Source organism: Lithobates pipiens, unplaced genomic scaffold (genome assembly GCF_037356315.1).
Source record: "Lithobates pipiens isolate NorthernLeopardFrog02 unplaced genomic scaffold, aLitPip1_a1.2 Scaffold_19, whole genome shotgun sequence".
NCBI lineage: Eukaryota > Metazoa > Chordata > Amphibia > Anura > Ranidae > Lithobates > Lithobates pipiens.
The window spans coordinates 488,825,506-488,847,670 of NW_027507764.1; the positions used below are offsets into that span (position 1 = coordinate 488,825,506).

General features: G+C 44.0%; 1 protein-coding gene across 4 annotated transcripts in view; it reads right to left on the reverse strand.

The window, feature by feature from the left end:
- The window catches only part of RMDN1 (regulator of microtubule dynamics 1), a 47,239-nt gene that overhangs the window by 12,136 nt on the left and 12,938 nt on the right, over positions 1–22,165 (reverse strand). For all 4 annotated transcript variants that reach the window (XM_077492981.1, XM_077492980.1, XM_077492983.1 and 1 more), the window contains exons 2-4: positions 18,156–18,273; positions 16,884–16,971; positions 1,421–1,580 (exon numbers count right to left, since the gene is read on the reverse strand). In XM_077492981.1, the coding sequence (XP_077349107.1) occupies positions 1,421–1,580; positions 16,884–16,971; positions 18,156–18,273 (366 nt within the window). The remainder of the gene's footprint in view (positions 1–1,420; positions 1,581–16,883; positions 16,972–18,155; positions 18,274–22,165) is intronic.

Below are 22,165 nucleotides of genomic sequence, written 5' to 3' on the forward strand. Positions count from 1 at the left end.
CAGGAAGCATTAGCTTATACAGCTCTGCTGCACAGCTGCTTGCTTTGCCAGCTCCATGGAGGGTCTGCACCCCATGATTTTGGCTTGCCAATCTGCCATTCCACAGAAGGAGATCATGAACCACAGCAGAGGGCTCCGCGGGCCATTGGTTGGGCACCCCTGCTCTAAAGCAAGTACACCGATGCATGCTTTCCACTAGTAAAAGCACCTCCCCCACAGTTAGAAAAAAAACACATTTTAGGCACACATTTAACCCTTTGATTGCCCAATGTTAACCCTTACCCTGCCAGTGACATTAGTACAGCAAAAGTGCATATTTTTAGCACTGATCACTAATAATGTCAGTGGTTCCCATAAAAGTGTCAAGTATCAGTTAGGTGTCCGATTTGTCAGCGGCAATATCGCAGTCCCGCTATAAGTCGCTGGTCGCCATCATTACTAGTAAAAAAATAAAAGTTCCATAAATATATCCCATGGCTTGTAGATGCTAAACAAATAATCAATATACGCTTATTTGGATTTTTTTTAAACCAAAAATATGTAGCAGAATATATATTGGCCTGAATTGATGAAGAAATTCTATTTGTGAGAAAACGCAGTGCCGTATCGCAAAAAATGGCCTGGTAAAGGGGAGGGGGGTGAATCTTCTGGAGGTGAAGGGAAAAAAAACCCTTCTGTCTTTAGAACCACTTTAAAATCAATATATACAGTGGCTAGAAACTAGCCATTAAATTAACAGTCTAAGTCCCTGGTGTCACCTACATGAGCAATGGCTAGGGCATGCCCATGTGAGATAGGTTTCAGCTTTTCCTGGGTTAAGGCTTAGTGAAATGGGGAGGGGGTTGCAGTGCAGAAACATCTCTGATTAGAACCAAGAGGTACCACATGTAATGCTTTGAGCTTCTTTTAATGATTCTGTATGAAACTCGACTGGGAATGGTGTCAGGTATGTCCAACTGGGAGCAGATCCATAGCACGCTGGCTTGGTTATATTTCTCAGCTGGTCTAGGAAAACCTTGCAGTCTGTAATGGAGCAAAAGGGTAACTAAAGATAAACCTGCTCAGCCTGTTTTTTTTCCCCCCCCAATAATTCTTACAGCAATAATCTGAAAATGATGACTGGGGCAACTTAGCAGATATGTTTGGCAAGCTTGCCAGCAAAAGTGAACCATTGTTTACAGTATTATAATTCAGCTTTAAAAATGTAATTTAATTCTTGGACCAGATTGCCTATTGTCAGGCTCCTGGCCTTGTTCCTTTTTTCGACCTCACTGTTCCAAATTTTTTTTTTTTTCAAAGTAAAAACAACACAATAAAAACTTATTGAACCTAAAAATGTAATTGACAGCTCTCATTTAACAAAGGAATAAACTGATAACAGAATTACTTATAAATCAGACATTATATAGTTTAGACCAACTTTGTGAGCTGGGGAGCAGGACTCGTTCAGTTCCAATGCTTTCTTAGCCAAGTCTCGGGATTCATACACCAGACGTTTTTTTACATCAGGGGGAGTTTTGCTGATATGAGCCAGATCTCGAGAGGCCCGGGCAAATCTCCATAGAAGTTCAGGATCTTCACTGAAAAAACAGGCGAGTTCATGATGAATATCACAATATTTTGCACACAAAAAGGCCAATATACAATCAAACAATATAAAGGCAAACAAGTACAGCGCTAGAAATGAATACAGTGAATAATGAACATAAAATTTAAAAAAAACTCTCTCAGTTCATGGTTAGACAAAGTGCAAAAGGTGCTTAAAACAACAAAATTGAGCCTCTTAGAACATCTCGTTTCAAGGAAAATGAGGGGTAGCAGACATCAGCTGGAAGCTAGCATCTCATGTAGAGAGAATATTCCACCCAAAGTATAGTCTGTAGAATTTCCATGCTGATATCCCACCACCAGTATATAAATGCACTCACCAGAAGTTGAACAAAGATGAGCCTTGTTTTATAAAACACGCAAACAGATGATGTCAGCCGGGTCCTGCGCAAATGATCGGCATCCAGGAGGGAGTAGAGTAAATAGCGAAAAATCCGTGTACCCCTTCAATGGGGTTATACTGTGTAAAAAAAAAAAAAAACCTGCGATAGCATGTCTGGATGTGGCAGAAGGGTCCATGGGTCCCCCACTGCCATCCTTATGATCTCCACATTCCAAGAACTTCTGGGCCATGCCAGGGCTACAAGAATCGCCGGCTTCCCTTCTTCCCAATGCATCTTACCCGCAAGCGAATGGATCTCTTGTCTTTGTCACAAAGTTGTCCAGCTTCTTGTTGAACCTGGATGCCAATAGCTCTACATCCGGGGTCCCTCATCTTTGGCATATAGCCCAGAAGATCTCAGGATGAAGAGACCACTCCCCCAGGAACAACTGCTGGTGACTTCAGAAGTCCGCCTGCCAATTCTCTATTCCTGGAATGAAGATGGAACATGCTTCTCTGCCCAGGCTAGGATATTATTTACCTCCCTCTGGGCTGCATTACTCCTGGTGATTGATATAAGGCACTGCTGTGGCATTGTCGGAGATTGGATCCTGACAGGACATTTCCGCAACCTCAACATCTAGGCCTCCAGGACCAAGCGTGTTACCCGAATCACTAGAATGTTGATGGGCAAGGTTTTCCCCTTCTGCAGATTCTTGGTAATGCACCAACTGAGGCTCTGACGTACCTTTGGAGTCAGATGCATTGGGAAATCTAGAGCTTGGACCTTTTTGTTCCAAGCAGTTGGTATACAGTTTCGCAACAGTCTCAAATGAAACTGGGCATACGGAACAACTTCAAATGAGGCCACCATCTTCCCCAACAAGCTCATCCAACCATGTTCCGACCACATGAACCAAATGCCTTATAGCGCTGATTTTTGCCTGGGGCAAAAAACACCTTTCTCTGGGCTGTGTCTAAAATCAGACCTAAGTACTCAAGCCTTCTTAATGGCTTTAAGGATGATTTTTCTAGGTTGAGAATCCAACCTAGGTATTCCATGTAGTTGACTGTGCTGACCACACTTTGGTCCAAGCAGGCTACCGACCGGTCTACTAGTAACAAGTCGTCTAGGTATGCTATAACCGTTATGCTCTGGGGTCTTAGTCTGGCCATAGGTGGGACCAGAACCTTTGTAAAAATCCAGGGTGCAGTAGCTAGGCCGAAAGGCAAGGCTACAAACTGAAAATGGTGCCCTTCTACCTCATATCCCAGAAATTTCTGGTGAGCAGGAAAAATAGGCACATGTAGATATGCATCCTTGATATCGATCAACGCCAGATGTTCCCCTCTTTGTAGGATGGAAACTACTGACCTGATCGATTAGATGTGAAATGAGCAGATATTCAGGAACTGATTTAGACCTTCGAGGTCTAAGATGGGTCTGACATCTCCATTTGGTTTTGGCACCTTGAAGAGGTTTGAATAAAACCCCAAACCCTGTTCTTCCACGGTGATCTTCATGATCCCCCTTGAGATAACAGTTGGTCTTATGCCAGGAACACGGATTGCCTTTTCCCTGGATCTTTGGGAATGCTTGATCTCAGAAAACGAGGCGATGGAAACTCAAAAAACTCTAGCTTGAAACCCAGAGTTATTTTGGAGATGACCCAGCTGTCCAGAATCTCTTCCCGACACATCTTTGCAAACTGCAAAATCCCCCCCCACCACCACCCGAGTGAGCGGGGGCACCCCTTCATAAGGAGGCTTTAGAATTCTGCTTTGTAGGTTTCCTCCCCCAGAACTTTTTGTCTCTGGGCATGACCTTGAACTTTACCTCTTGGACCTGACGGCGGAGGCTGTCACAACTACCTGAAGGCAGATGCTCCTGGCCCTGGAGAGGAAGCTCACTTAAAACGAGGGACGTTTATTCTTTAGCTTAACTGGTAACAAGGTACCGTGAAACGGAAATCCAGCCAAAAGTTTTTTGCATGGCGCCTCGGCTGACCAGTTTTTCAGCCACGAGATCCTAAGCATATGCACCAATAGGAGCGTAAAGCGAGAAGCCTGAAGAATAGAATCTTTAATGGGCTTTTCAAGAGACCGTCAAGGGCAACTTGAATGCAGAGCGGACCATTTCAGTAAGGGCTTGCACTAGCAATTGCTCAGATTGCAAGGCTGAGAAAGGTTCTTCTATATTTGACCCTTCTGAAGCAAAATCATTGCCCCTCTTCCCAGTCCCCTAAGGGTAATTCCTCTTCCTCCGGCCATTGCTGCTCTTTTGACAGGGGGTCCGGAGCGGGGAAGGGAGATCTATTGCGTTTCCTCCAACTCTGGGAAGAGGATGCGATTAAAGCTGCTAACCTCTGATCTAACCCAACCAGAGCTGAAGATAAGGTGTCCTCAGTAACAAACAGGGGCTGAGGGATTGGAAACAGCTGCTACACCAGAGAAAACCAACAGCTCATCCTGGCCAGCCACCTCTGGTCTGTCCAGAGAGGAAGGTACTATGGAGGCATGACCAGGGTCCTCAGAGCTAGGGGATATCTTTACCTTCTTTGCAGGGGTTAAAAACACCTTTTTAGGAGGCATAGTGCAAAGCAACAGAGGTACTACAAAGACAAACACATTCACTGCTGATCCTTAGTCCAGCAAATAAAAGTGGCTAATAATGGTCAGCCTGATGCTTGGAGGTTGGGAATGAGTTCCGCTTACCGAGCCACCTGGGATGCTTGTAAAAATGAATATATTTTTACTCAAAGAAGAATCCTAAGCAAACAAAGTTTCCTTAGGGCTTCCACATACCTTATGCCTGCTGCAGGATTCTGTTAGAAGCCAACAGATCCAATTTTCACCCATCATGGTGGGCTAAGTCAAAAACCTTCAGGGACGGGATCCCTTAACCACTTAAGGACCGCCGCATGGAGATATATGTCGGCACAAGTGCACCGACAGGCACAAGCACGTACCGGTACGTGCTTGCCTTCCAGCGGTTGCGGGGTCCGATCGGACCCCCTCCCGCTGGCTGCGGCGGTCCGCTTCACTTCAGGAGCGATCCGGGATGAGGGGATGGCCGTTGGTTTCTGGCCATCCCCTCTCGATCGCTCCTGGCGAATGAGAAGCTTCCCCTGCCTGTGTAGTGTAAACACAGGCAGGGAGGAAGTGATGTCACTCTCCTCGGGGCGGTCTTTTTGACCGGACTGCGAGGAGAGCAGAGATAGTAAGTGCACCAACACTACACTGACATGTAGGTACACAAATCACCCCCCGATCGCCCCCAGCCCCCCCCCCTCCCAGTCAGTGTCACTGATTGCAGTGATCATTTATTTACTGATCACTGCATTTAGTGTCAGTTGTGACAGTAAAAAGTGTCAGGGCAGTTAGTGTTAGGTCCAGGGTAGCCCCCTACCCCCCCCCCCAATAAAGGTTTAACCCCCCGATTGCCCCTAGAGTTAACCCTTTCACCCACTTTTGCCAGTGTCACTAAGCAATCGTTTTTCTGATCGCTGCATTAGTGTCACTGGTGCCGCTAGTTAGCTAGTTATTTTTTTAGGTTCACCGCCAGGTTTTTATAGCGTTAGGTACCCCCATATACTACCCAATAAAGGTTTTAACCCCCTGATTGCCCCTAGAGTTAACCCTTTCACCAGTGATCATCGTATAAATGTCACTGGTGACGCTGGTTAGTTATTTTGCTTTTTATAGCATCAGGGCACTCACCATTTATTACCCAATAAAGGTTTAACCCCCTGATCACCCGGCGGTTGATATCAATTAGGTTTTAGGGTCAGGGTCTGCGTCGCCTCAGGCAGCGCTAGGTTAGTGCCAGTACCGCTAACACCCACGCGCAAAGCATACACCTACCGTAGTGGTATAGTATCTGAACAGATCAATATCTGATCAGATCTATACTAGCGTCCCCAGCAGTTTAGGGTTCCAAAAAAACGCATTGTTAGCGGGATCAGCCCAGATACCTGCTAGCACCTGCGTTTTGCCCCTCCAACCAGCCCACCTAAGTGCAGTATCGATCGATCACTGTCACTTACAAAACACTAAACACATAACTGCAGCGTTCGCAGTGTCATGCCTGATCCCTGTGATCGCTAACAGTTTTTTTTGGTAGCGTTTTATATTTAAATCCTGAAGGCGGTGCTTGGTTTTTGGGGTCTCGTACGCGGCTAGGCTCCCAAAAAGTCCCCCACTTGGGGTGTAATTTCACTTATGCCCATAGCATGTGTGAGCAATATATCATTTAGTGACAACTTTGTGCAAAAAAAAAAAAAAAAAAAAGTGGTAATATTCCCGCAACTTGTGGCAAAATATAAAATATTTCATGGACTCAACATGCCTCTCAGTAAATAGCTTGGGGTGTCTACTTCCCAAAATGGGGTCATTTGGGGGGGGGGGGGGTTTGTGCTATTTTGGCATTTTATGGCCTTGGAAACTGATAGGTAGTGAGGAGTGAAATCAAAAATTTGCACCCTTAGAAATCCTGAAGGCAGTGATTGGATTTCGGGGTCCTGTATGCGGCTAGACTCCCAAAAAGTCCCACATATGTGGTATCCCCGTACTCAGGAGAAGCAGCAGAATATATTTTGGGGTGCAATTCCACATATAACTATGGCATGTGTGAGCAATATATCATTTAGTGACAACTTTTTGTAAACTTTTTTTTTGTGTGTCATTATTCAATCACTTGGGACAAAAAAATAAAAAATAGTCAATGGGCTCAACATGCTACTCCGCAATTTTCTTGGGGTGTCTACTTTCCAAAATGGGGTCATTTGTACTGCCCTGCCATTTTAGCACCTCAAGAAATGAGATAGGGCAGTCAAATTAAAAGCTGTGTAAATTCCAGAAAATGTACTCTAGTTTGTAGACGCTATAACTTTTGCGCAAACCAATAAATACACGCTTATTGACATTTTTTTTTTACTAAAGACATGTGGCTGAATACATTTTGGCCTAAATGTATGACTAAAATTTCGTTTATTCGATTTTTCTTATAACAAAAAGTAGAAAATATATATTTTTTCAAAATTTTCAGTCTTTTTCCTTTTATATCGTAAAACATAAAAAAAAAAAAATAAATAAATAAAAAAAAAAAAAAAAAAAAAAGACCAAGTTAGACTTACCGGTAACTTGTTTTCCAGAAGTCTTTCAGGACAGCACCTGAGAGATAGCGACTCCACCCTCCTCGTTAGGAAACACCTTCTTCCTCCAGACTTTAAAGGGAGGCGCCTCCCTACCACACATCAGTTGTAGAAGAGAACCTCCGGCCCCGGCTGGAACACATAAACACATACGTTAGTCACAGCGTAGCATAATATAATACCATAGGGCGGGATGCTTGCTGTCCTGAAAGACTTCTGGAAAACAAGTTACCGGTAAGTCTAACTTGGTCTTTCCCAAGGCGTCTTTCAGGACAGCACCTGAGAGGATAACAGAGACTTACCCCTTAGGGCGGGACAACAGCTTGCAGGACCTTTCTGCCAAACGCCTGATCGCTGGCAGAAGTGAGATCCAGTCTATAATGTTTCACAAATGTGTGAAAACTCGACCACGTCGCCGCCTTGCAGATCTGCTCAGGGGTGGCACCAGCTCTCTCTGCCCACGTAGACGCCAGAGTTCTGGTTGAGTGTGCACAAATTCCTGCTGGAGGAGATAACCCTGCCTGGGAATATGCCTCTGAGATAGCTAATTTCAGCCATCTAGCTAAAGTAACTTTAGAAGCCTGAAAACCCTTTTTTCTTCCTGAGAAAAGTACAAACAGTGAATCTGAACGCCTGAAGGACTCCGTCCTTTTTAAATAACTCAGCAGAGTCCTTCTAACGTCCAAAGTATGGAAAGAAGTCTCCTTATTTCCTTTGGGGTTAACACAAAACGTTGGCAGTACTATGTCCTGTATACGGTTCTGAACTGAAGCTACCTTCGGTAAGAATTTTGCATCTGTTCTAAGAATAACTCTGTCAGGAAAAATGGAAAGATATGGTTCTTTAATTGACAGAGCATTTAGCTCACTGATCCTGCGTGCAGAGACAATGGCAATCAGAAACACGGTTTTTAATGTGAGAAACCTAAGGGAAGCCTCCACAAGAGGCTCAAAAGGCCCTTTTGTTAGAGACTGTAGGACTACCGACAAATCCCATCTAGGAAAAACCTTAACAGGAGCTGGCCTAGATCTTTTAAGAGCTCTAAAGAACCTGATCACCAGCGGATCTGAGGCCACAGATTTTTCTAAGAACACCGTCAGGGCTGCTACTTGCACCTTCAGGGTACTAACTGCCAGTCCCTTGTCTGCACCATCTTGTAAAAACTCCAAGATGGAGACAAGGCTCCCTGTCACCTGGGCGGCTGACAAACACCAAGTTTCATAACGCTTCCAGACCTTAGAATAAATGGCCCTCGTAACCCTTTTCCTACTTGCTAAAAGGGTCGAGATCAAACGGTTGGAAAACCCCTTGCTCCTAAGGAGCTGCCTTTCAGAAACCAGGCCGTGAGAGCCAGGCTGGCCACTCCTGGATGGTTCACTGGGCCCTGCAACAACAGATCGTGTCTGAGGGGCAGACGCCAACAAGGCTTGATTGCCAGGCCTAGAACTGTCGAAAACCAAGCCCTTTTTGGCCAAAAGGGCGTGATTAGAATAACTGGTACCTTCTCCCTCTGAATTTTTCTTAAAATTAACGGGATTAACTGAAATGGGGGGAAAGCATAGCAAAGACGAAATTCCCATGGATAAGCTAGCGCATCTGTGCCCAGCGAGCCATCGCGACTGTCCAGGGAAAAGAACTGGGGAACCTGGGCGTTCACCCTTGAGGCAAACAGGTCTACTTCTGGTAAACCCCATTTTCCGGCAATCATTGTGAATACCTCCGGATTTAGAGACCATTCTGCTTCCCGAATAGCGTTTCTGCTTAGGAAGTCTGCTACCCTGTTTAGATCCCCTTTTAGGTGGACTGCTGATAGGGATAACAAATGTTTTTCCGCCCACCGAAGAATCTCCATGGCCAGTACCTGAAGCGACCTGCTTCTTGTACCCCCCTGTCTGTTTAAATAAGCCACTGCCGTGGCATTGTCTGTTAGGACCTGGACGTGATGGGACTGCAGTTCCTGAACAAACAACTCCAGAGCTAAGGCAATCGCCTTGAGTTCCCTCCAGTTTGAGGACCTTATTGTCTCCTCTTTGGCCCAGGACCCCTGAGTGAAACGTGTTCCTAGATGGGCTCCCCACCCCCAGGAACTGGCGTCGGTTGTTAGTCTTTTCCCGACTGGAAAAGCCCAGACTAACCCTTCCGATAAGACCTCCTGTCTTTTCCACCACCATAGGGACCTTTTTACCTGGGTTGACATTCTCACCTCTGCCTCTAGGGATGCCACTGTGTGATCCCAAGATTTTAGAAGGAAAGCCTGCAGACACCTGAAATGCATTCTTGCCCACTGGACTGCTGGCATTGCTGAAGTCAGAACTCCCAAAGCTGACATAACCTGTCTTACTGTCAGATTTTGGCTGGTCTGTAATAAAGACACTGCACCGGAAATCCTGTCCTTTTTGTCTAAGGGAAGGAAGATTTTTTGCTCCACCGAATTTATTAGAAACCCTAAAAACCGAATCTCCTGAGATGGGTTTAGGGACGACTTTTGGAGGTTCAAAATCCAACCCAACGCCTCCAGATGGCTGCGAGCTTTGCCTAGATTGGTCTGCAATTCCTCGCTGGATGGGGCGAAAAACAGCAGATCGTCTAAATAAGGAATAACTGCGATTCCCTGAAGACGCAGTGGCGCTAAAGCTTCTGCCATTATTTTGGTAAAAATTCGGGGAGATGATGACAGGCCGAAGGGTAGGGCCCTGAACTGGAGATGATGAACCATACCCCCCAACCTCACCGCCAGCCTGAGAAACTTCTGAGACTGGGGAGAGATCGGAACATGTAGGTATGCGTCTTTTAAATCTACTGACGCCATAAAACATCCTGGCGTCAACAGGTTTCTGACCGAAAAAATTGAGTCCATTTTGAACTTCCTGTACCTTATGGACTCGTTTAAAGGTTTTAGGTTGAGAATCAACCGAAACTTCCCTGTCGGTTTCTTTACTAGGAAAACATGGGAATAAAACCCCTCCTGCTGTTCTTGCAGGGGTACCTGTACTACTACGCCCTGTTGCATCAGTTCCTCTAGAGAGGACTTCATGGCCAGGGCCCTTACTGGATCCCGCGGGGTGTTGGTAATCAGGAACCTTTTTGGGGGGTCGTTGACAAACTCGAGTGAGTAACCCTGCGCGAGAGTGGTCAGGATAAACTGATTTGAAGTTATCCCTGACCACTGCGGAAGAAATTCTTGTAGTCTTCCGCCCACCCGCAGAGACGAGTCATTGCGATTTTTCGGCCTGTGTAGGAGGACGGAAGAGAATTCCGCCTCTACCCTTCGGCTTCGGGGCGGACCAACTTTTCCTTCTCCCTTGCAACTTGCTGTCCTGATCCTGAGTTTTTTGAGGTCGAAAAAGACGCTTTGGTACCTGCTTTTTCTTTTTGACCGGAAAGGATCTCTTTTTATCGGCTGTCCTGTCAAGAATATTATCGAGGTCAGAGCCGAAGAGCAAGTCTCCTGAAAAGGGTAACCCACACAGCTTATTCTTTGAAGCCGAGTCACCCGGCCAGGTTTTAAGCCATAAGGCTCTTCTTGCAGCATTAGTTAGAGCTGCTGACCTGGCCGATATCTTAATTGCCTCAGCTGAGGCATCTGCAACATAGGCCACTGCCGTAATCAGGGTAGGAAAAGAATCTAAGATTTCCTGTTTAGGGGAATCTGCAGCTATATGTGACTTTAACTGGTTAATCCAGTATTCTAAATTTCTGGCTACACACGTTGTGGCCATTGCTGGTTTTAAATTGCTCATAACTGATTGCCATGATCTCTTGAGCAAAAGATCCATGCGTTTGTCCATCGGATCTTTCAAAACTCCCATATCCTCAAAGGACAGATCTGTGGACCTTGAAACCTGGGAAAAGGCGGCATCCAGTCTGGGCACCTTGTTCCATACTGCTGCAGGGTCCTCCTCGAAAGGAAAACGCCTTTTGTGGGCTTTGGAGAAAAAGGGCTTTTTCTCTGGATCCTGCCATTCTTTCCTAATGGCCTCAGAGATGACCGGATGAACTGGGAATGTTCGGCCCTTAGGCTCATCCAACCCAGCATACATGCGGTCATGGAGTGATAATTCCTTTTTCTCCTCACTTAAACCAAGCGTAGCATGAATGGCTTTAAGGAGCCCATCGACCTCTTCAAGGGACAGTTTGAATTTAGAGGGGGCTACCTCAGAATCCTCCAACTCCTCTTCCGAATCTTTAACGGAAAGAGCAGTGTACTGCTTTTCCCTATCTGAAGGGTCTTCAGGCAGAGATTCTAACACCGGGATTGAGAGAGACCCCTGGGAAGACTCTGAAGTGGAAGGCTGACTAGCAGCCGGGTTTGCTAGTGAGTCACGAAAATTCTGGATCGTGGCGTACAGCTCCTTCTTTACAGAGGCCACCAGATCCTCACATACAGAGGCAGATTCCTCTTTAACTAAAGAAGTAATGCAGGGACTGCATAAGGTTTTCTTCCAATTTAGAGAGCGAGACCAAACGCCAGGAAATAGAAAAAGAAAGGCAGACTTTAACTGCTGCCTCTTACCTGGGCCTTGCTGGTGCCTGTGCCTGTCCCCACCGCTGCAGACGCTGAATCTTCCATAATCAGCTGTGCAGAGATCCACTTGTGGCTAAACGCCGCCTCCGGAGTCACGCCGTGCAGCTGCACCGGACCGGAAGCGGAAATAGGCACCAGCACCTGTCCTCCCTCCTCCCCCCTGCGTCCACGCCGGAAACGACGTTTCAGCTGACCCGATGACCCGCTCTGTCACTTCCGGCGCGACCGCCAAAAACAAACATGGCGGCGGCACACGCGCGCCGCCGCGCCTACGAACGTGCGGGCCACCGAGTCTTCGGCTCTCTCCGAGCACAAGAGGGGAAGAGGAGCCCGCTTGCTACCGCTGACGAGGCGTGGGTAGGTCGGGAGGACAGCGGGTCTCTAAAGGAGGAAAAAAAGGGAAAGAAGCCTAGTCCCTCAGGAACACCTAAGAGAAACAGACTCCTTCCCAAAAGGTGTTCCCTCCGGGCCGGAGGAAACACAAAAACTGATGTGTGGTAGGGAGGCGCCTCCCTTTAAAGTCTGGAGGAAGAAGGTGTTTCCTAACGAGGAGGGTGGAGTCGCTATCTCTCAGGTGCTGTCCTGAAAGACGCCTTGGGAAAAAAAAATCGCAGAGGCAATCAAATACAATCAAAAGAAAGCTCTATTTGTGGGAAGAAAAGGACGCAAATTTCGTTTGGGTACAACATTGCATGACCGCGCAATTACCAGTTAAAGCAGTGCGAAATTGTAAAAAGACCTCTGGTTCTTAGGCTGACAATTGGTCCGGGGCTTAAGTGGTTAAAAGGGATTTCCACTCTCCTGGACCTGTATAGCACCCTGCCAGAAAGGCTTTGGCACTTAATAACCAAAAGAACTGGGTCCCAGGGTCCAACCCTCCAAGAGAGGCATTAAAGGCAAAACCTCTTTCTTTGTGACGAGGCCCTGGGTACCATTCATTTTGGCCATTAAATGGCACGTTGAATGAATCTGGTTTGTTAGCTTGCTCATCCAGCAAGGATTGCTCCAGTGGAGCTCGTCATAAAACATCTGTAACCGTGACCAACACCTTAGATCAGGGATCCTCAAACTACGGCCCGCCAGCTGTTGTGAAACTACACATCCCATGAGGCATTGTAAAACTCTGACATTCGCAGACATGACTAGGCATGATGGGAATTGTAGTTCCTGAACAACTGGAGGGCCATAGTTTGAAGACCCATGCCTTAGATACTGGCAAAAAAACTGAGGTGCTCCCAGTGTGGGAGGGGTTATATAGGGAGGCAACTTCCTGTCTTGGACGTGCCAGTGTCCATCACCTAAAAGGTGACTATATATCCATATAGTTATTACTATGGCTTTGTGTCCCGTGATGTACAATAAAGAAAATATTTTTACATCAATGAAACAATATTAACAAACAGAATGGCTGTTCTAGAGGTCATACAAACAATATGGTAGTAAAGTGGTGATATTAAGTCTGCTAATGTACTCCGATTAGAAGATACTTCATTTCTAGATTGTAAGCCCTAACGAGCAGGGCCCTCTGATCCCTCCTGTATTGATTTGTATTGTAAGTGTACTGTCTGCCCTCATATTGTAAAGCGCTGCGCAAACTGTTGGCGCTATATAAATCCTGAATAATAATAATAATAATAATAATAATTTCTCAAGCCTCAATATGCCAAGTCTAGAGCAAAGAATGTGGTCAGAATATGACAGCCTCAAACCTCTCCCTAAGTGCCCAAGATATTGGGATTTCTAATTCTACTTTTGGTATACGGAGATAAGAAGATTGTTTTTTCTTTATTATTAGTTATTCTACAGTTGGCTTAGGACATTTAGGTTTCTTTTGGAGTCCTCTGCTCTATACCTACACTTAAAAGAATAATTCCAGGCATCGACATGTTATACATGGTTACATTGGTCAAGCTTGGACCAATGTAAATACTTATATGACATTGCTGGCCAATGCCACTGAAAGCTGTAAATCAATGAAGTAGACACCAATAATCAGGTGATCGCCACTTGCTTCTATGTCTTTTGCTGAGTGGCCAGCCTGAAGCCTTGTGAATACAGAAGTTCAGCCGCTCAGCATGGGCGAGATTCACAGAATGCATTCATCCAGAGAATGTAAAACATTCTCTGGACGAGGTGAAGAGCGATCCAGTCAGAGAACACGTTGCATTCTCTGAATGGCACCCTTGCCAAGCACCCAACCTCCAGTGTTTACAATACAGGAGAGCAGCCACTTAGCACAGGGCCTGGAAGCAAGTGGAGATCACTGAATTTGGTCTATTTCAAGGGTTTTCAGCTTCAAGCAGCATCAGCCAGGTATGCCATATACATGGTCCAAGCTGGACCAATGTAACTATGCATAACTCACTGATGCCAGGAATTATTCTTTAAAATTGAACCTGAACTCAGAAAGCGAAGATTCGCTTTCTTATAGGGACTATATGCAATTGTGCTTAAGCCGTAGCCTGATCAAGAAAAAAAATATATACTTTTCATCTTGAATTACTTGTTCACTTCCTGGTATGTGAAGGGGCCTAGGCAAAACTGTGCCTACAGCTTCATAAATGTACAGCTGAAGTTTTACACTGCACTGCTGCCTCAGATCACAAAATCAAAAAATAGGGCTTAAATTGGGGTTTAAGCAAAATGGTTTAGTTTTTTTTTCACATAAATTTCAGCAAACACACCAATCTTTGCAACAGGAAAATTGGTTGCATCAATATAGCACTGTAGGGGTGATCATGTGAATGAAACATAAGGAAAGGTATAGGAGAGTAAGGGTCCTTTCACACAGACGATCCACCCGGTGGATTCCTGCTGAGCAGGTGGACGACAGGTCCGTCTCCACTCACTGTTCTGAGATGGACCTGTCAGAGCACTGCTCTCCTCTATGGGGAGATCGGATGAAAATGGACCGCCTGTCTGGTTTCATCCGATCTGCCAGACGGGTGGTAAATATTTCACGGACAGGATCGTATTGGATAGCAGCAGGTGTCAGCGGACATGTCTCTGCCGACATCCACCGCTCCATAGGAGGGAATGGAGCATCTGATCAGGTCCGCCTGAAAAACTGACAGGCGGACCTAATCAAAAAGTCAGTGTGAAAGGGGCCTAACAGAATTGTGTCATTCACAAAGACTTTCTTGCATGCTAGAAAATCTCAACAATTGCTGAAGGAAAGAATGGCAGCCCTGGTACCTCACCCTTTAAAGCGCTTCAGCATAACACATTTCACATTTGCAACCATTTAAGAAATTACTTGCACTAAATATGGAGATGTTCATGCTGAGCTTTCTCAAAAAATGCCTGACATTTGCCTTGCAATACCAAAGAATGACAGTGCAAGCTTGACAATTGGGAAAGTCAAGTCAGAGTGTAGCTAGTGCCATATTCTGCACACAGTTTAGTGGTCAGTTAATCAAAAAGTATTGACACCATTGAACCAGCAGGAAAAAAAAAAATCAAACCTGTATTTTCAGAAGTGGAGGTCAGCAATGAATCTTTTATACTTCAACACAAGTTTAAAGAGTAATTCCACTTTTGTTGAGAATGAAAAAATTCTCACTCGGTGAACTATTTACATTGCAAGGATCTTAAAGTGTTACTAAACCCACAACGATAAAATCAGTCTGTATATGCAGTAAAGCATGCTTGTTTAACTCACTGCGGAACTTAACGGTTTAATCCCCTGAAATGGATAAAAAGGCTGTTGTGTCTTCTCTCATAGTCCCCAATTCATCTCCCGATAGAACAGAGCATTGGGAACAAGCTGCACTTGAGTTTTTTTTTTGCAGAGTGCACATGATCAGCACAGGGCCAATCAGCACTGTCCGGACAGAGGGTAAAGGATCCTGGACAATAAGAAAAATGAAAACTCCTACAAGCTTTAACCCAGCCTTTCTCGACCTTTTCAACACAGAGTAACCCTTGAAATAGTTCTCCAGTCTCGGGGAACCTCTGCTAAAAATTAGAAATCTACAACTCATGATACATTAGTGTGATGGTCAGTGGGAGGAATGGTCCTTACACTTGTGGTCATTGGGAAGAATTACCTTCTTACAGATAGCTAAAAAGATCAATGGTGTCAGTGGGAACTTATCTGAGAAGCAGAAATGGCCCAGTGCTGAAGGAACCCCTAGTAACCTCTGGAGGAACTCTGGGGTTTCACAGAACACTGGTTGAGAATCACTGCTTTAACCAGACACTGATAGAAGTCACAAGACTTCTATATACTGCTAATGAGAAAAGGTATTTAGCAGTCTATATTAACTAAAATAATTACATTTCCATGTACTGTGGGAGACCAAATGTAGTGAATGCAGGCTCCTGGGTTTAGTAACACTTTAAACAGATTCCCACCTTTTGTTATTCTGAAGAAACAGCTGTTTGTCTGTGTCCATGTGCAAAGTGATTGTGTATGAGAGTGACTTTATAATTATCAATCAGCTGCTGTGCACTTGCAGGGTTCTAATGAGGAAAGAGGCTGCATCCCTATTAGATGTGATTTCCATTCAGGAGCATCTCACCAAAAATGATTTTTTTTGTTAGAGGATGCCCAAAATCTGATCTGTATTTTAGTGCAGTTTCTGGGAAAATCCCTGCATTAAGGTAAAAACCCTCTGTTTTTACTTACCTGAGCCTGATCTCAATCCAGCGCTGTACCCAAGAAAAAAAACCAACTGACTCCACTATCCATGCCCTGCTATACAACATAGATGAAGAACTCTCCACTGACAGCTATTTCTTTTAGCAGCACTAGCCTACAGTAGCTGTATTTGAGAGGATGTGGTTACTTTTTGGCTGACAATTCTCCACATGGCTGAGTCAATTTTTAAAGTGGTTGTAAATGCTCAAGGATTTTTACCTTCATTCAAAAAATTTAAATAAAAACCACCATTAATCTCACTTTAAAATCAACTTCTGCCAGATGGCGTTTTCAGGACTCCCAATGTTTGAATTTTGGCCAAATCAGCAGAATTAGCCAATATTTAGCCTGTCTATAGCCGGCCTTACAAAAGGACAACAACAAAGACAATTTTGAAAGATTGAGGTGATCAACTCTGTTAGTACAAGAACAGCATAGGTTATCCAATATGGCATCTTACATTTGATTGGCTACCATGAGCAACACCTCCTCTTCCCTTTCATACAGATTTTAGAAACCTGTTCTGGAATTCACTATTCAACCCCAATATTACCTTTAAACTTCTTTATAACACCATGGCATGCTGCAATAATGTTCACCATTTGAAAAGCACCAGGCATAAATAATTTTTACCCATTTTTGAACTGGCTCAGAAGTTCATGAAGCTTCTCAGTTTCTCCACAATTATATAGATAATCTGCTTGCTCCTTTATGTCTTCAACTTAAAAATAAAAAAATAAAATAAAAAGTAAACAATTAAGCCAGTGCGATCTAAAACGATATATTTATTATTACTGTTTAATAGGTGCCTGATTTCTGTAACGTCACCCCAGTCACAGGCCATCTCATTGGCTAGTTGGTCGTCATGGATCATGGCCAATGGCTCTAGTTTACATTTACCTGCACTCTAGATAATCACCTCCCCTTTAAGCAGCTGGAAAAATGTTTTATCCCTTTAGATCAGGGATATGCAGATAGTGGACCTCCAGCTGTTGCAGAACTACAAGTCCCATGAGGCATAGCAAGACACTCAGAGACAGAAGCATGATGGGACTTGTAGTTTTGCAACAGCTGGAGGTCCGCTAATTGCATATCCCTGCTCTAGATAATACAAAAGTTCTTCTAAATATCCCAGTGCTATCCCTTGTGAGAATACCAAAAAGTAATAAAAGAATGCCATGCTCAAATCAGACCAAAAATAAATAAAATTACATTTGCACAGTGACTGATGAATTGTTTATATTAATGTTTATGAGGAATATACATATTGTTTAGGGTGGAGTTTTGTGCATTTGTCACATCTATAATTTATTTGTGATTATAAACTTCTTTGTATTCATTTCTATGAGCGGAAGGATATTTGAGAGAACATGGTCAATGACTGCCCAAGAAAGGTAATTCTTGCCATTAGCAGGTGAACTATATTGGTTTTGGGGAAGGGGAGAAGGACTCCACATATAGCCAAGCTCTCTTTGCCCGATCACCATAGTTATATAAAAATCTATTTCATAGGAGCAATTTACAATGTGCAGTAACTTACAGGATCCAGTCCAGATTAACCTATCACAGATCATTAACATCCAAATGATTGGCAATAATCACTGCACTGTACATAATCACTGCTCTCTGCGCTGCCTTGTCTGAATCTATTTGTTTCCATAAGAAAAAGAATTAAACGTTTTTAAAAAAGTTAACCGAGAAGAGAAATTATACATTGTTGCCCGTGTCATTGGCTGCCATGTTCTGCTTAGCAAGTGGCTCTAAAGACCAAACTTTTTCAAGTATGGGCAAACACTAGTTTTTCCAGTCAACTTTAGTCTCTTCAGAAAATAAATGCCATATTTGTGTATAGAAACCTGAAAACACGACTTCTGTTCATTGTTCAAATGCCCACAAATAAAACACCTTTAATGCTGGCATGTACAACGGCATGCTTGCACTTCCATCGGTATGATTCAATGGCCAGGAACGAGAGAGACGACACGACAAGACCTTTACCCAACATGGTCATCTTCACCGGGATCTGTTGTGGTGGAAAAAAATGAATCAACTGTGAATTACCAATAACTTATTCCAATTTCCCATAACTCTAAAGAGAGCCGTCACTAATGCATAGCTGTAATAATCGCAATCTATATTCCTGGGTGTTTTTTTTTTTTTTTTTTTAACACAGCCTTCACTTTCAGGGACTACCTGATTTTTTAATATTATTTGTATTGTAAAGGGACAAATCAGCCTCCATGGCAGCCTAAAGCCGGCCATACACTGCTGACATTTTGTCCATTTCTTGCTGGCTCTGACAAAATGCGAGCCGTGTACAACCCTGCTGGCACCATTCATTTCAACAAAACTCAATTAACTTTGGTTGAAGGAGTTGTTAAAAAAGTAGAAATAGGGGGAAAACACTGCGCTATAGTCGAATATACACAAAAAAGCACAGCAGCCAACACCAAAACAAACAAAGTTCAACAAGCAAAAGGTAAAAATAGTGTAGCGCTTCTATAGTGATAAGTGTAATCAACATGTGTTAAGAGGGTAATCATATAACAAAGATCATATGAATAATATAAATGGGTAAAGTAAAGTCCAATAAAAATGGGTATAAGCTTTCGTAATGAAGCTGGTACGAGGATGGTTGAACCGTTTCAAAGTAAGAAGAAGATCCTACTAAACGAATGTGTCCATGTAAATCAGCTTGTCTGTAAACATTACGGAAGGTAGATAGATACTTCTTACCAACTCTGTTGGACTCACATAGTCGTATGACAGTTGAGTCTGTAAAGCTTGAGGTCTCAATCTGGGACCGAGGAGTGGATCGAGGAAGGTCCGTCAAACTGGTGGGGAAACTCCAAACGACTGTATGCCCAATGATGTATTTCACAGGTGGAACATCAGGATAGTTTCTAATCCAGCTCAGACGCGGCCCATTACACACCGATACTCCAATCACCCCAAAATGGAGGGGAAGATGTTTAAGGGTTTAGACCAAAAAGGAAAAAAAGAAAAAGAAAAAAGAGCTCCACATGGTGCGGGTCAGACGGTATAAAATGGTAATTTATTAAAAGTCAAAAAATTATTAATGACTTAGTGATCACAAAGAAATGGAATAAAAATAAGAGTAAAAGCAATGTAGGGTGCCAACAGCTAGGCCGACGCGTTTCGACACATATGTCTTCGACTGCCCCTGTCGAAGACATATGTGTCGAAACGCGTCGGTCTAGCTGTTGGCACCCTACATTGCTTTTACTCTTATTTTTATTCCATTTCTTTGTGATCACTAAGTCATTAATAATTTTTTGACTTTTAATAAATTACCATTTTATACCGTCTGACCCGCACCATGTGGAGCTCTTTTTTCTTTTTCTTTTTTTCCTTTTTGGTCTAAACCCTTAAACATCTTCCCCTCCATTTTGGGGTGATTGGAGTATCGGTGTGTAATGGGTCGCGTCTGAGCTGGATTAGAAACTATCCTGATGTTCCACCTGTGAAATACATCATTGGGCATACAGTCGTTTGGAGTTTCCCCACCAGTTTGATGGACCTTCCTCGATCCACTCCTCGGTCCCAGATTGAGACCTCAAGCTTTACAGACTCAACTGTCATACAACTATGTGAGTCCAACAGAGTTGGTAAGAAGTATCTATCTACCTTCCGTAATGTTTACAGACAAGCTGATTTACATGGACACATTCGTTTAGTAGGATCTTCTTCTTACTTTGAAACGGTTCAACCATCCTCGTACCAGCTTCATTACGGAAGCTTATACCCATTTTTATTGGACTTTACTTTACCCATTTATATTATTCATATGATCTTTGTTATATGATTACCCTCTTAACACATGTTGATTACACTTATCACTATAGAAGCGCTACACTATTTTTACCTTTTGAGTTGTTAAAAAAACCTGTGAGCGAACGGTGCCTGCATCCAATCAGATGCAGGCACTATCCAGGTATTCTGACAGCCGGCACCACCTGTAGCCTAGCAGGTGGGTCCGTCTATCCACAAGATTTGCGCGAATGGTGGATCTGTTCGATTTCAGCTGAAAAAAAAATATATTATGTCCAGTTTAACAGTAACTAGGGCTGCAACTAACGAATATTTTCATAATCGATTAGTTTTCCTCATTCATTACTGACAATGCAGTAAGGAGGCTGTCCCTGAATGGGAGAGGGACCACCTTACTGGAGGGTGGGAGGGATTTAGCTAGTTTGGAGACCAGGCGTTAGAGGGAGTAGGTTGGGAGGGAGTTTGGAAGAGGCATGTGGGAGAGGAACCGGACCAGAGGGGGTTGCAATAGAAAGGGTGTTTGGTTGGACAAAGAATCAGTCCCAAAAGGGGGGAGTGGGCTATGGCAAGGGACCGGACAAAAGTGGGCTGGAAGAACCAGACCAGGATGTGGGAAGGAGAGATGGCAGCTCCAGACCGGAGTGTAGGAAGGAGAGGTCTGTGTATGCCTCAAATTGGGGCACTATTCCCCCCCAACAGCAAAGGTTTGGGGCACCATTTCTCCTAGGAACACCGATGGGGCACTACTACCCCCCCCCCCCGGAACCCCAATGATGGGGCACTATCCCACCCCCCGGAACCCCAATGATGGGGCACTATCCCACCTCCCCCAGGAACCCCAATGATGGGGCACTATCCCACCTCCCCCAGGAACCCCAATGATGGGGCACTATCCCACCTCCCCCAGGAACCCCAATGATGGGGCACTATCCCACCCCCCCCCCAGGAACCCCAATGATGAGGCACTATTCCCTCCCCCGACAAGGCACTATTCCCCCCAGAACACCAATGATGGGGCACCTTATCACAGCTCGGCGATCACGTGACCGGTCGCTTCTCTCCTCTCTTCTCCCGTGGCAGCAAAGCGAGCGGGCCTGAGAATACCACAGTGACGTCAGCATAGAGGAGAGGAGGAGAAAGGTGGATGTACCTGGTTGCATGTTGCCAGCTTTTTAGGGATTGTAACACTTGGACAGAGGCGGTACTGAAATGCAGGGAAGAAGGTGCGTGCCGTTAGCAGACCAACTAATCGATAACGAAAATCGTTGACACCGATTTTCATTATCAATTTTATCGATTAATCGTTTCAGCCCCAACAGTAACCTTTCTGCTAATAGATAATAAGTAAATAAGAAGTGCAGGTTTGGGGTGTAAGCTACAGTATTATAGGATCCTAAAAGCCGAGATTCAGACTCTTACAAATGCCGGTTCCTGACTGCTTTTCTTTAACCACTTGACCACTGGGCACTTAAACACCCTTAATAACCAGACCAATTTTCAGCTTTCGGTGCTCTCACATTTTGAATGACAATTACTCAGTCATGCAACACTGGACCTATATGAAATTTTTGTCCTTTTTTTCACACAAATAGAGCTTTCTTTTGGTGGTATTTAATCACCGCTCGGTTTTTTATGCTATAAAAGAAAAAAGACCGAAAATTCTGTAAAAAAATTATTTTTTCTTTGTTTGTTATAAAATGTAGCAGATTAGTAATTTTTCTTCATAAATTTTGGCCAAAATTTATACTACTACATATCTTTGGTAAAAATAAGTACAGATTGGTGGATATTATTTGGTCTTTGTGAAAGTTATAGAGTCCACAAGCTATGATGCCAATATCTGAAAATTGATCACACCTGAAGGACTGACGGCCTATTTCATTTCTTGAGACCCTAAAATGCCAGAAAAGTACAAATACCCCCCAAATGACCCCTTTTTGGAAAGAAGACATTCCAAGGTATTTAGTAAGAGGCATGATGAGTTTTTTAAAGTTGTCATTTTTTTCCCACAATTCTTAGCAAAATCAAGATTTTTTTACTTTTTTTTTTATTTTTTTTTCACAAAATTGTCATATTATCAGTTTATTTCTCACACACAGCATATGCATACCACAAATTACACC